Below are 13,226 nucleotides of genomic sequence, written 5' to 3'. Positions count from 1 at the left end.
GTGTATAAAAAGAGTGTGTATTTTGTAAAATAATTGATTCGCAGTCAGAAGTAAAATATATTACTAAGTTCAAAAAGTGACTCTTTAGTGTCTCAGGGAAAGTATAAATAATTCCCCACACTATTTGGTGGCGACTACTGCCAGGACGAACGAAACCTACGAGTTAGCGAAGAATGGACCAAGAGCAAATTTACCAGAGAGAAATCAACATGATAAGAATAAACATTAAAGGCATAGAACGCAACACGATTAATGGCGACAAATCAAGCATAATCTTAGCGCTGGACAAAATAACAAATTTATTGGGAAGATTTGAAATGGCAAAGGATGAGCTGACCAGAAAAATGCTCGACGACGGCGAAAACATCGATTCGGTAGAAGAATGGCTTTCGAAACCAGTAATGGAAGTAGAAGCAGTGATTGAAATCAAAAACAAAATGGTGGACAAGTTGGATTCGATAAACAAAAACGAATGCATCAGAAAATTCGAGTATGAAAAACAAATCATGGAACAGCAGTTAACGATTCAAAAAGAAGCAGAACAAGCTTCATTGAGAAAACTTCAAAGCGAAGAAGAATGGTATCTAAAGAAACTAAAAATGAAAGAAACATTGCGTAAATCACTTGGAAACGAAAAAGAAGCTACTCAACAATCCGTCAAGCTTCAAAAATACACAATCACAAAATTTAATGGCGATTATAAGGACTGGTTGCGATTTTGGAATCAATTCACGGTAGAAGTCGACAACTCAAACATATCAAACATCAGCAAATTCAATTACTTACTGGAACTCGTCGAAGGAAAGCCCAGAGAGGACATACTTGGTTTACCACATTAGTTGGAGGGATACGATAAAGCTAAACGCATACTACAAGAAACTTACGGAAAAGATATTTGGGTTCACAAAGCATTGATTAAAGATTTGGAAGGATCGACGGCTATACACAGCACGCACAAAATCAAAGAAGTTCACGACTTTTACAACAAGCTTGCGAGAACTGTACGAACATTGAAAACTATGCAGAAACTTCAAACGGCTCAATCATTCGTGTATTCATTGATGGATAAACTTGGACCAGTTCGTGAAATACTCACACAAAACGATGATGGATGGGAAGAATGGGGACTGGAGCAACTTGTCGAAAAGTTGCAAAAGTAAATTGAAAGGAATCCGTTGAACTCAGCTTTTAACCCAAGCGACGAACAAACAAAGGGCGATAAAAAGAACGCAAACGTGCAGTCAAGGTCCTATGAACATCGAAGCACTACATTCAAACAGTACAATGGCGGTCTTTATGACAAAGAAATCATGGCAACTAGTGGTAAGCATGGATGTATCTACTGTGGGTTACAAAATCACAAAAGCGAGGATTGTACAAAAGTGCTAACTGTTGCAAGACGCAGGGAGATTTTAACAAGCAAAAGATTATGTTTACAACTGCATTGGTTACGGACACTCGGCGGCAAATTGTAAATCAAGAGGATGCAGAAAGTGCAACAAAAAACATCACACGTCCATTTGTCAAGATGGGAACGCAACGATGGATGTTAAAATGGAAAATAAAAAAGAAACCATGGGAGCGGTGCTAAATGCAAGTACAACTATTCACCCGACAGTGATTGCAAAAGTAAATGGTGAAAAAGCAAGGATAATGTTGGATACGGGTGCTGGAAGTTCCTATATATGTACAAACTTGATTACGAAACTAAAGCTGAAACCTACACGAAAGGAATATAAAAGTATTGAACAGCTCTATGGAACGGTGGACAAGCGTGTGGAAATCTATAACGTTACGATAGAATCAACAACGATACCGGAATTTCGAATTAAGGTTGAATGCACCAACGCAGAAAAAGAAACACTCACCTTTTTACCCAATCCGATGATTAAGGATGTTAAGAAGCATTTTGCAAGACTAAGGAGACTGAAATTTAGCGATGATGAAGGGAGTGACGAACTTCAACCTGTTCACATTAAACTCGGTGCTGCTGATTATCAACGTATAAAAACCACGGAACCGGTAGTTCTCGGAAAAAATCCGGAGAAAGATCCAGGAGCAGAATTAACTATGTTGGGATGGACTCTTTCTGGGAGACGAGCACAATTGAGTTCTGGTATTGAGAAAAGTTTCTTATTGAACACTGGTCGTGATGAGTTTGAGCAAATGTGTAGTTTAGAAGTACTTGGATTATCAGACACAAACAGTGAGTCAATGTTCCACCAAGACTTCAGCGAAAAACTGCATCAAACCGAAGAAGGTTACTATGAAACCAGAATGCCGTGGAAAAAGGGTATTGTTCAACTGCTAAACAACAGAAATCTGGCTCTTAAAAGATTGGGAAGTGTAACAACTCGATTGAAAAAACTTAAAAAACTAGAACAGTATAATGATGTAATGATGGAACAAATCAATGAGGGAATATTGGAAATGGCACCAGAAAAACCTACGGGAGAAATTATTCACTACGTTCCTCATCAAGCAGTAATCAAAGAAAATGCCGAGTCAACGAAAATGAGAATAGTTTATGACTGTTTAGCTAGGAAAGACGCTCAATCACCTTCATTAAATGACTGTCTAGAAGTGGGACCATCGCTGCAACCTTTGATATTTGACATACTCATACGAAATCGGATGAATAAACTCTGCGTGTTAGCTGACGTGAAGAAGGCGTTTCTACAAATTAGAATACACGAAATGGATAGAGACGTACAACGCTTAATTTGGTATAAGGACTTAAAGAAAATGGAATTAACAGAGTTACGATTTACAAGGGTAATTTTTGGTTCAAGTTCAAGTCCTTACATTCTTGGCGCCACGATTAAAAAGCATATATCAAAATACAAGGACATTTATACAAAAACGGTGCTTGCTTTGGAAGAAGATACTTATGTCGATGATATACAGGCAGGTGGAGAAACAGAAGAAGAACTTATCAGGTTTAAAAATGAATCAACGCAAATCTTAATGGAAGCTGGGTTCCAGCTGCACAAATGGCATAGCAACGTCAGCAATCTGGAAAGCGACGCTGAGGCTAAATCAACAAAGATACTTGGGATTCCTTGGAACAAAGAATCGGATCAACTATCGATTGATTATACGGCATGCATCACTATCGGAAATAAAGGAGCAATAACAAAAAGGAAAATGCTATCAGCTCTCAACAGTGTCTTTGACATATTGGGATTTAGTGCACCTGTATTAATCACTGGAAAATTACTATACAGTCGAATATGCTTGTTAAAACTCGGTTGGGATCAACAAATTCCAAATGAACTTTTAGAAGAATGGAAAACCTGGATCAAGGCAATAAACATCAAGAGAACTATTTCAATTCCGCGGAGTGTCGTGTCTGGAAGAATCATTGAAATGGAGCTCCATGGATTTTCAGACGCAAGTAAATCAGCAGTATGTGCATGCGTCTACGTTGCAGTGAGTCATCAATATTCAAAAACAAGCAACTTATTTGTAGCAGCGCACACCTTGAGCAAGTTAATGAATCATGTTAGGAAGACATTAGCCAAGTATAATGTCATTGAAGTATATCATTGGGTTGACAGTACTGCGGTACTTTACTGGTTAAAAGAAAGGGGCAGTTGGTCACAGTTTGTCAGGAACCGAGTTCAGCAGATCTTATTGAATGGAGAAGTAAAATGGCTATATGTCCCAACAAAAGAAAACCCAAGTGATCTTGGAACAAGAGGAGTGAGTCCTGAGAAATTATCAAGCTTGTGGCTAAATGGACCTATATGGTTGAAACACAAGGAAAATTGGCCAATCCAACCAGAAATAGTCGAAGCGCCGAATGCATCATGTGAAACTATTAGTGTGAAAGAGAACGTCGGTATGGCAACTGAAGAAATAAAGGGACATAATATATTTAAAGAAATATTGAGTAAACACAAGTATTGGAAGATCATAAGAATATCATCCTTTATAAAAAGGTTTATATACAATTGTCGAAATGAAGTAAAAATAACAGGACCGCTAAAAGCTGAGGAGATGATGGAAGCGGAGTTAATGAACATTAAGTTACTACAAGAAGCTGTTGCAATAAAGTCCGATGTGGAACTTAAACAGGATGAGAAACAGCTTTGGAGATGTCACGGAAAAGTCTCTTGGTATAATCCGATATTTGTACCAAAAGGATTCCAACTAACTCTAAGAATTATTGAGCATCATCACGCAAAAACGCTACGCAGGGGAGTAGGAGATACAATGAATAGCATAAGAGAAAGATTTTGGATACCGAATTTGAGAGTTGCCGTAAAAAAGGTCATTCGTGAATGTAATCTATGTAAGAGATATAGAGTGAAGCCGCTTTTACCGCCAACGAGAGCAATGTTGCCACGCTTTAGAACTGAAGATATCGAACCGTTTACGGTTACAGGTGTTGATTTTGCTGGTCCGCTAAAATATAAAACGCCACAAAAGTTGGTCGAAAAATGTTTTGTTGCACTCTTTACATGCGCATGTACAAGAGCTGTCTACCTTAGACTTTGTCATGACCTATCGGCAGGAGAATTTCAGAGAATTTTAAAGGAGTTTGTTGCGAGAAAAGGACCACCACAAATGATGATTAGTGATAACGCAAGGACATTTGTGGCAACAGGGAAGTGGTTACTAACACTTAAGAAGGATGAAAATCTTGCAAACTATCTTGCTACTACAGCCATAAAATGGAGGTTCAATTTGTCAAGAGCGCCGTGGTGGGGAGGTTTGTTTGAAAGATTAATTGGAATAATGAAGAAAAGTTTGTCAAAAACAATCGGTAAGGGCATCCTGAGCTTCTTTGAATTGGAAGAAGTATTGTTGGATGTGGAATGTGCTATGAACAATAGGCCACTATGTTACCAAGGTGACCAATTCGATAATCAAGTATTGACGCCAAATGTATTAATGAGGGGGAGACTTGCAATCTTGCTTGAAGAAGATATTGATTTAATAACAAGGGGCGATTGTGCACTCCGGAGAGTCAAGTTTGTGAAAACTTGTAAGAATCACTTAAGGAAAAGATGGATGAACGAGTACGTGCACGCAATGGAAGAACGACAACAAGCAAAGGAAAAGAGAGGTAATGCAAAACTCCCAGGTGTCGGAAGCATGGTTCTCATTAAAGACGATGTGAAGGACAAGGCACTTCTCAACATCGGTCGAATTGAAAACAACATTAAAGGGAAAGATGGAGTTATTCGTGGCTTTAAAATACGACTGGGAAATGGTTATGTAATTGAACGACCAATTCAGTTGGTGTGTGACTTGGAAATGAGTTGTGGGGCAGAAAGCGAAATCGAATCGGACGAGAATTTGGAAACCAGAGCCGAAGAGGATACCTTGAAAAGAGAAACGAGACTGGCGAAATTGGATGCAAGACAAAAGATCAATTACATCATGGAAGACGAGATGGAAGATAGCTGATTACAGCCGAAGTCTCAGCTTTAATCGGGGGAGGGTGTCGTGAATAAAGTCTTCAAGACGTAATTGAAGGTGTGTGAAGGCTTGTTTGAAGGTGTGTGAAGGCGTGTTTGAAGGTGGGTTTGTGTGAAGGCGTGTTTGAAGGTGTTAATATTTTTAGGTGTTAAGGTATTTAATTGTTAATGCATAAAATGTGTGAAAATGACGCGATTGTAAAAGTGTATAAAAAGAGTGTGTATTTTGTAAAATAATTGATTCGCAGTCAGATGTAAAATATATTATCAAGTTCAAAAAGTGACTCTTTAGTGTCTCAGGGAAAGTATAAATAATTCCCCACAAGTTGTTAGCGAAACAAAGCAAAGAATGGACGGTATAAATTTTAGCGAAGGTTTATTCGGCGAAGAAAATAGTGAAAACGATGAAGTGTTGGCTAAATTATTAGCTCCTACTCAAGATATTGAGGAAGAACAAGAATTTGAGTTCCAAAAAAGTATTAAAAATTACTTAAAAGGAAGAGAGGAAGATTCAGAAATCGATTTTCAAATCACTTCTATTATCGATAAGCTAACACCGAACGATAAAGAACGTAGTTCAGAAACTGACCGAAAAGCAAAAAAGTCCGAAGAGAGACAAGAAAGTGAGTTGTTTTATATTACACCAGTAAATTCAGTATTGGATTACTTAGAAGCTGAATTATCTTTATTAGCAAGAAGAGAAATATTAAAGCAAAAACAATTTTTTTCACCAGTTGAAAACGAATCGATAATAAAGGAGCGAGAAAAATTATCTAAATGGAAGAATACATTAATAAATGTGCCAAGTTACTTTTTTATGCAGACAGCACTGAGGAGAAGTAATACTGCTGTACTCCTGTCCACATTGTGTCATCTTTTGCTTGGATCGGCTCTTTCTACGGACTTGAGGGCAAAAAGGTCTTTGAATGTATACATGAAGGTAAAAAATTTTTTATTAAACTTTAATTTTATTTTTTATATGTAATTATTAACTATAAGTTTTATTTTATAGGATGCAATATGGGCCGGCATTGGCACTCTATTGTACTCCTTCCGTCTGATAGTTCCGGGACAAAGATTTCAACAACTAGAGCAATACGTTCGCGATACTTTGCCGCTTGCTCTAAAGGACGTTGCCCAACAACAAGCAGAATACGAACTTGGAGTGTTAATGGAATTATAGAAACATGTTGTTCAGAATGCCAACGACAAGCTGTACAAACCTGTGGGTCCTGCTATGCCAGTAGTCGGTCCTCAACTGAGGGGGATTGCTCGGCTTGCCAAAATCATTTCCGATTGTACCCGATTGAATCTGAAGAACATTTCAGAAACAGTATTCAATACTGTGGAATGCGGTATTTATATTCATCATCCAATTGCCCAACAAAATGTGGAAGCTGCGGACGTTGTTATGAACATAATCTCGACCCTCAAAAAGGTTCCATCTATTTCCATTGCTACGATGACAGATTCAAAGTTGAACAACCAACCTACGAAGAATATAGAGAATACCTCAGCAAAAAAAGAGAAAGCTGTACCAATTATAAAACCAAAGGTGATACGTGCAAACGACTTAAAAGAGATTATGAAGAAGACCAATTTTGATAAGGTAGTGTTTCCAGTTATAGAGACTTTCAAAACAATAAATACTAATAAGAATGCAACTTCCGACTTTTTAAATGAATTTATTAGAAATAAAATAATAAGCAATCGCCATTTTTATAGTATTTTAAAAGAAAATGAAAAATTAAGAAATAGCTTTTTATCTTTACCATATAGCATAACTAATCATATAATAAATAAAGGTTTAACAATTTGTCAGGCTAACTTTTCTCCAATTAGTATAAAAGATAAATATATAGCATTACCGATTGATAATTCTAAAACAGTTAAACGATTAACAGGTCTTTTTAAAGAATTTTTAGAACAAATAAGTGTTGAAAATTATTATCCAAAAAATCAATTATTAACAAATATATTTGATTGTTTATTGCTTAGAGATAAAAAAAAAATTACTTTGCCTTAATAGGATCAAGTAATTCAGGGAAATCATTTTTATTAGATATAATTTGTAGTCTATTTGAACCTTACGAAATAGGTAACATTTGACCACAAACTAATAATAATTTGAGCGAATTTTGGTTAAGTAATTGTGTGTATGCTTCTATTAAAAGATGTGAAGAATTTTTAATACCAACTCCTGCAATCGCAGGTGAATTTAAAAAATTATTAGAAGGAAATACAAGTCAAATTGCCAATGTGAAATATAAGGAAAATTTAAATTTATTTTGTACTCCAACTTTTTTAACTATGAATGGACATTCTGTATTTGATATAACTAAATTTTGTTCTAATGAATTTGAGGCTATTGCTAATCGATGTTATTTATTTTCTATGCAAATTGATATAAATAGTCGGAAAATTGCATCTTATCTACATCTGATAAGCAAACACAAACGATAAATTATGGCAAAGTTATTCGAAATAGACGAACGTACCCACCCACGTATTCAATTTACTACAGACTTGGAAGAATTGAAAGGCTACTCAGGGGACGAACTTTAAAGAATAAAACTATTGTAATTAATATGTAATTTTTTATAATACATTATGTTACATTATCTAATGTCATTATTGGAAAAGCATCTGGAATATAAAAGTTTCTATGGAAGTTTCCCTGCACATTATTTTGTGTTGGTCTATTGCCAGATTGATGTTTAACGTCTAAGAAATAAGATATATATTTGTTTTTATCTCTAAGTTGCGTTGTTGATGGATCAAACATAGGTGCTGTAATACACGCTTCTTGCATTTTTCTATAAGTTTCATTTGGTAATCCAGACCAATCAGCTTCTCTAACTAATATCGTATGTTCAATAAATACATCATAATCAAATTCAACAGGCATATTTCCAGCAGTAAAATTAACCATGCTACCTGTATATATAATAGGTAACATTACATTGTTTTCAAAATAAGATTGAGGAACAGTTAAATCGGAATATTCATAGCGTAAATCTCCATTTTTGCCTTTGTCTAACATACGATCAGTCGATCCATTCATACTATCTCCTTTTGGATGAGACATTCGATCTTCATTTATTGTGTGAGCAACTCCAAACTTACACATTCTATAATATATATCACTAAATGGTTCTAATGGATATACATCCATCATATATCTATTTGTCGTTATTTGAGGTGACCAATTATCAGACAAAAGTTTAGCTTCATCTAAAGTTTTAAAATCTACTCTTGGTTTTAATGTTTTACCCTTTATATAATCAAAACGCGGTAATGATTTTATATTTACATATGCAGTTTCTGTAGTACCTGTTGATGAAATTACTGGAGTGAAAGGAACTTCAGTACCTTTATAATAAGCATTATTCTCCCATTGCGCTAATAATTCGTTACGTAATCGCCAAGGGGAATCTATATGTAAATTGTGCTCCCATTTAAAATGAGCAATAGCAGGTTTTTTCCCAATTCCAAATTGATGCCAAGCAGGATCGTTTAATGTTATAGTTTTAGCACCGAATCTTGAAAAGCCAGAATAAACATTTCTTATAATACCAGTAAAAGTATTTAATGTAGCAGGAGGTTCATAAGCAGTCCAAAGATCATGATCATTATTATCTTGAAATATAGTTAAATTTAACGGTGCATCTTCTCCACATAACAAAATTCCATAGTATAGTCAGCAATATCTTTATGATTTGGAGAAGCGTTTGTAGGAGGTTCTGTTACCCAAGCTCTGCCATTGTTAAAAGTAACACTTGCTCGTACAGGTTTCCAAAATCCTACATTATACAATTTATCTAAAATTACCTCTTGAGGATGACAAGCATTTAAACTTTCCCAAGGTATATATCGTGGAAAACCGTCATTGGTATTATGGAACTTCTTAAGTGTACGAAATGTTACTTCATATTCCTTATGTATTTCTAATTTATGTAAGTTTTCTAAATTGTCCATTAAAGGTTTTCCTGAAGCGTTTTCTAATGTTAAATTTCCTCCTTGAGAGGAAACCGATGTTGCGGACATTGAAGATATTGGAGAATATGCATATCAAAACTACTGCTTGAAGCAGTTTTGGCTCTTTTATTCGACATTCTGTCTGGTATTGCACTAGAAGAAGGAGAAGAAAACATTATAGGGCTATTACGACTTTCACCTGCTACTTCTCTAATTCTATCTGCTACTCTATTTAATATATTCCCTCCTCCCCCTTCAATAGCTTCTCGCAAGAGTTGGGTAAGTATTCCATCCATATTCCGAATTCTTTACAATATTTATGATAAAAATACTTTTTTAATAAGTGATCATAAAAATGATAATGAGTGTCTGTTAATAAAGTTGTTTCAAACCTATTTGATTGTTTTTTGTTTGCGTCTTGTTTTGGTGTAATCATTTTAGTATTTGTTTAATTCGCGCACGCATTTTTTTTTTTTTGTTGCTTTGTTTCGCTAACAACTGAATCAAAAGTATTTTTGCTCATGCTCATCGCTCACCCTTAATCCGCTATTGACGTCACGCACGCTCGTGACGTCATAGGGGCGGGGATTTTTATGGCCATACACTATAGCTACCCCGCCCCTATGACGTCATGAGCGTGCGTGACGTCAATAGCGGATTAAGGGTGAGCGATGAGCATGAGCAAAAAGACTTTTGTGTGAGTAGTTACAAGAAAATAATAACAAAAATAAAATCAAAAACTCAACTAAACCAAACACCCAAACGAAAAACACCAATTTTAAAATGGACGGCATTTTAACTCAATTAATGAGAGAAGCAATAGAAAACGGAGGAGGAAATGTTTTAGAGAGAGTTTCAAATAGAATAAGAGAAGTTGTCGGAGACGGCCGACAAAGTCCAGTATTATTTAATTCACCTTCGTCTAGTGCTATACCAGACAGAATGTCACGAAAAAGAGCAAGAGAATCTAGTAGTTCTTTTGACATGCATGAATCTCCAATTTCTTCAATGTCTCAGACCTCAATCTCATCTCAAGGAGGAAATCTGACTCTAGAAAATGCTTCAGGGAAACCTTTAATGGATAATTTAGAAAACCTTCACAAATTAGAAATTCACAAGGAAAAAGAAATCACATTCAAAAGTGTATATAAATTTCATAATTCAAATGACGGTCTTTATCGTTACATTCCTTGGGAAAGTCTTAATGCATGCCATCCCCCTGAAGTGATATTAGACAAAATGTATAATTGCGGATTTTGGAAACCTGTTCGTGCAAGTGTTACTTTTAATAATGGTAGAGCTTGGGTTACAGAACCACCAACTAATGCATCACCTAATCATAAAGATATAGCTGATTATACTATGGAATTTTTGTTATGTGGAGAAGATGCACCGTTAAATTTATCAATTTTTCAAGACGATAATGATCACGGGACTTGGACAAATTATAATCCTCCAGATACTATTAATACTTTCGAAGGTTTAATTAGAAATGTATATTCAGGTTTTTCAAGATACGGAGCTAAAATTATTACATTGAATGATCCAGCTTGGCATCAATTTGGAGTGGGTAAAAAGCCTGCTATTGCTCATTTTAAATGGGAACATAATTTGCATATTGACAGTCCATGGCGCTTAAGAAATGAATTGTTAGCACAATGGGACAACAACGCTTATTATAAAGCTAGTGAAATACCTTTTGATTCAGTGATATCATCTACAAGTCCATCTGAGGGTTTAGCTTATGTGAATATTAAAAGTTTACCAAGATTTGATTATATTAAAGGTAAAATAATAAAACCTAGAATAGATTTTAAAACATTTGAAGAAATGAAATTAATTTCTGATATTTGGCCACCTCAAACTGATAAAAATAGATATATGATGGATATTTATCCTTTAGAAGCATTTAGTGATATATATTATCGAATGGTTAAATATGGTGTAGCCCACACTATTAATGAAGATAGAATGTCTCATCCGAAAGGAGATAGTATAAATGGATCTACTGATAGATGCTTAGACTAAGGGAAAAATGGAGATTTGAGATACGAATATTCTGACTTAACCGTTCCGCAACCTTATTTTGAAAATAACGTTATGTTACCTATAATATACACAGGAAGCTTAGTAAATTTTACAGCTGGAAATATGCCAGTAGAATATGATTACGATGTTGTTATAGAACATACTATTTTGGTAAGAGAAGCTGATCGCACAGGCTTACCAAGTGAAACTTATAGAAAAATGCAAGAACAATGTGCTGCACTGCCTATGTTTGATCCTAGTACTACGCAGTTGAGAGATAAAAACAAATATATTTCTTATTTTTTAGATGTAAAACATGAACAAGGTTCAAGACCTAAACAAACTACAGTACAACCTGGATTTCATAGAAATTTTTACGTTCCCGATGCTTTCCCAATTATGACATTAGATAATCCAAAATAAATGTATTTAATTTTAAAAATAATTACATATTAATAACAATTGTCTTTTTTTTATTTAATCCTCGTCCCCAGAGTATCCTTTCAATTCGTCCAAGTCTGTAGTAAATACTGTAACTGGGTGGATAGCGGCGTCTTGTTCGAATAGCTTGCACATAATTTGTTGTTTGTGTTGACTTATCAACTGTAGATATGGAAATATCTTTTGGCTGTTAATGTCAGTTTGCATGGAAAACAAGTAACATCGGTTAGCTATAGCTTCAAATTCATTAGAGCAAAACTTGGTAATATCAAAAACATTTCTACCATTCATTGTTAAGAAAGTCGGTGTACAACATAAGTTCAGATTTTCCTTATACTTAACATTTGCAATTTGTGAAGTATTACCTTCTAATAATTTTTTAAATTCGCCTGCAATAGCAACTGTAGGTATTAAAAATTCTTCGCAACGTTTTATGGATGCATATACACAATTGCTTAACCAAAATTCTGATAAATTATTATTTGTAGGAGGTAATATATTACCAATTTCGTAAGGTTCAAAAAGACTTGTTAATATATCTAGTAAAAATGATTTTCCAGAATTACTACTGCCAATTAACGCTAATGTAATTTTTTTCTTATCTCTTAATAAAAAACAATCAAATATATTACATAGCAACTGATTTTTCGGATAATAATTTTCGATGCTGATAATTTCTAAAAACTCTTTAAACAAACCAGTCAATCTTTTTACAATTTTAGAATTATCTTTAGTAATGCAGTTATATTTATCTTTAAAACTAATAGGAGTAAAGTTAGCTTGGTTAATTGTCAAACCTTTATTTATAATATGGTTAGTAATTGTATATGGCAAACTTAAATATGTGCACCTAAGTTTTTCGTTAATTTTTAAAGCGGCATAAAATTGTCTGTTACTTATAATTTTTAAACGTATAAATTCTTTTAGAAAATCTGACGTTGCACACTTACTAGTAGAAATAGTAGATATGTTTGATATTGTAGACGAAGGAAAAACTACCTTTTCAAAATTCGTCCGGTTCGTAATTTCTTTTAAATCGTTTGCTCGTATTACTTTCTTCGTACGAATTGGCATTGTCTCTTTTTTTGCGCAGATATTCGCGGTACTCGTCGTAACTTGGTTTTTCAATTGGGAATCTTGAGTCGTAACTTTTGTAGTACAAGGCCCCTTTTTGAGGGTCTATATTATGCTCGTAACATTTACCGCATTGGCCACAGCCTTCTGAACAACTTCCTGATGAATATAAGTACCGCATTCCGCAGTATTGTAAACTGTTTCGGAAATGATCCTCAGACTTAATGGCGTACAATCTGAAATGGTTTTGGCAAGCAACACAATCCCCTTCAGTTG

At 34.8% G+C, this 13,226-nt stretch overlaps 2 protein-coding genes across 2 annotated transcripts; both read left to right on the top strand.

Annotated features, from left to right (window-relative positions):
* The first annotated feature begins 1,542 nt into the window (after window positions 1-1,542).
* Window positions 1,543-5,418, top strand: LOC149888058 (uncharacterized). The gene has a single exon (XM_090088994.1). It carries the CDS (start codon window positions 1,543-1,545, stop codon window positions 5,416-5,418), a length of 3,876 nt encoding a protein of 1,291 aa, XP_089945120.1.
* Window positions 4,289-7,176, top strand: LOC149888057 (uncharacterized). The gene is made up of 2 exons (XM_090086958.1): window positions 4,289-6,369; window positions 6,442-7,176. The coding sequence occupies exons 1-2, from the start codon at window positions 5,779-5,781 to the stop codon at window positions 6,610-6,612; spliced, it is 762 nt and encodes a 253-aa protein (XP_089943084.1). The 5' UTR covers window positions 4,289-5,778; the 3' UTR covers window positions 6,613-7,176.
* The last annotated feature ends 6,050 nt before the right edge of the window (window positions 7,177-13,226 follow it).

This window comes from Hydra viridissima, unplaced genomic scaffold (assembly GCF_058129835.1).
Source record: "Hydra viridissima isolate aposymbiotic clone 2 unplaced genomic scaffold, HvirCarnegie_v1 scaffold_5, whole genome shotgun sequence".
Lineage (NCBI taxonomy): Eukaryota > Metazoa > Cnidaria > Hydrozoa > Anthoathecata > Hydridae > Hydra > Hydra viridissima.
The sequence above is the reverse complement of the archived record's forward strand: the minus strand, read 5'-3'. Positions and strand labels throughout refer to the sequence as shown.

Bases quoted from the DNA above. Each gene is read 5' to 3' on its own strand.
- LOC149888058 (XM_090088994.1), top strand. From the start codon at position 1,543: ATGGATGTTAAAATGGAAAATAAAAAAGAAACCATGGGAGCGGTGCTA.
- LOC149888057 (XM_090086958.1), top strand. From the start codon at position 5,779: ATGGACGGTATAAATTTTAGCGAAGGTTTATTCGGCGAAGAAAATAGT. The intron at 6,370-6,441 runs GTAAAAAATTTT...TTTATTTTATAG, and splicing joins CTTTGAATGTATACATGAAG to GATGCAATATGGGCCGGCAT.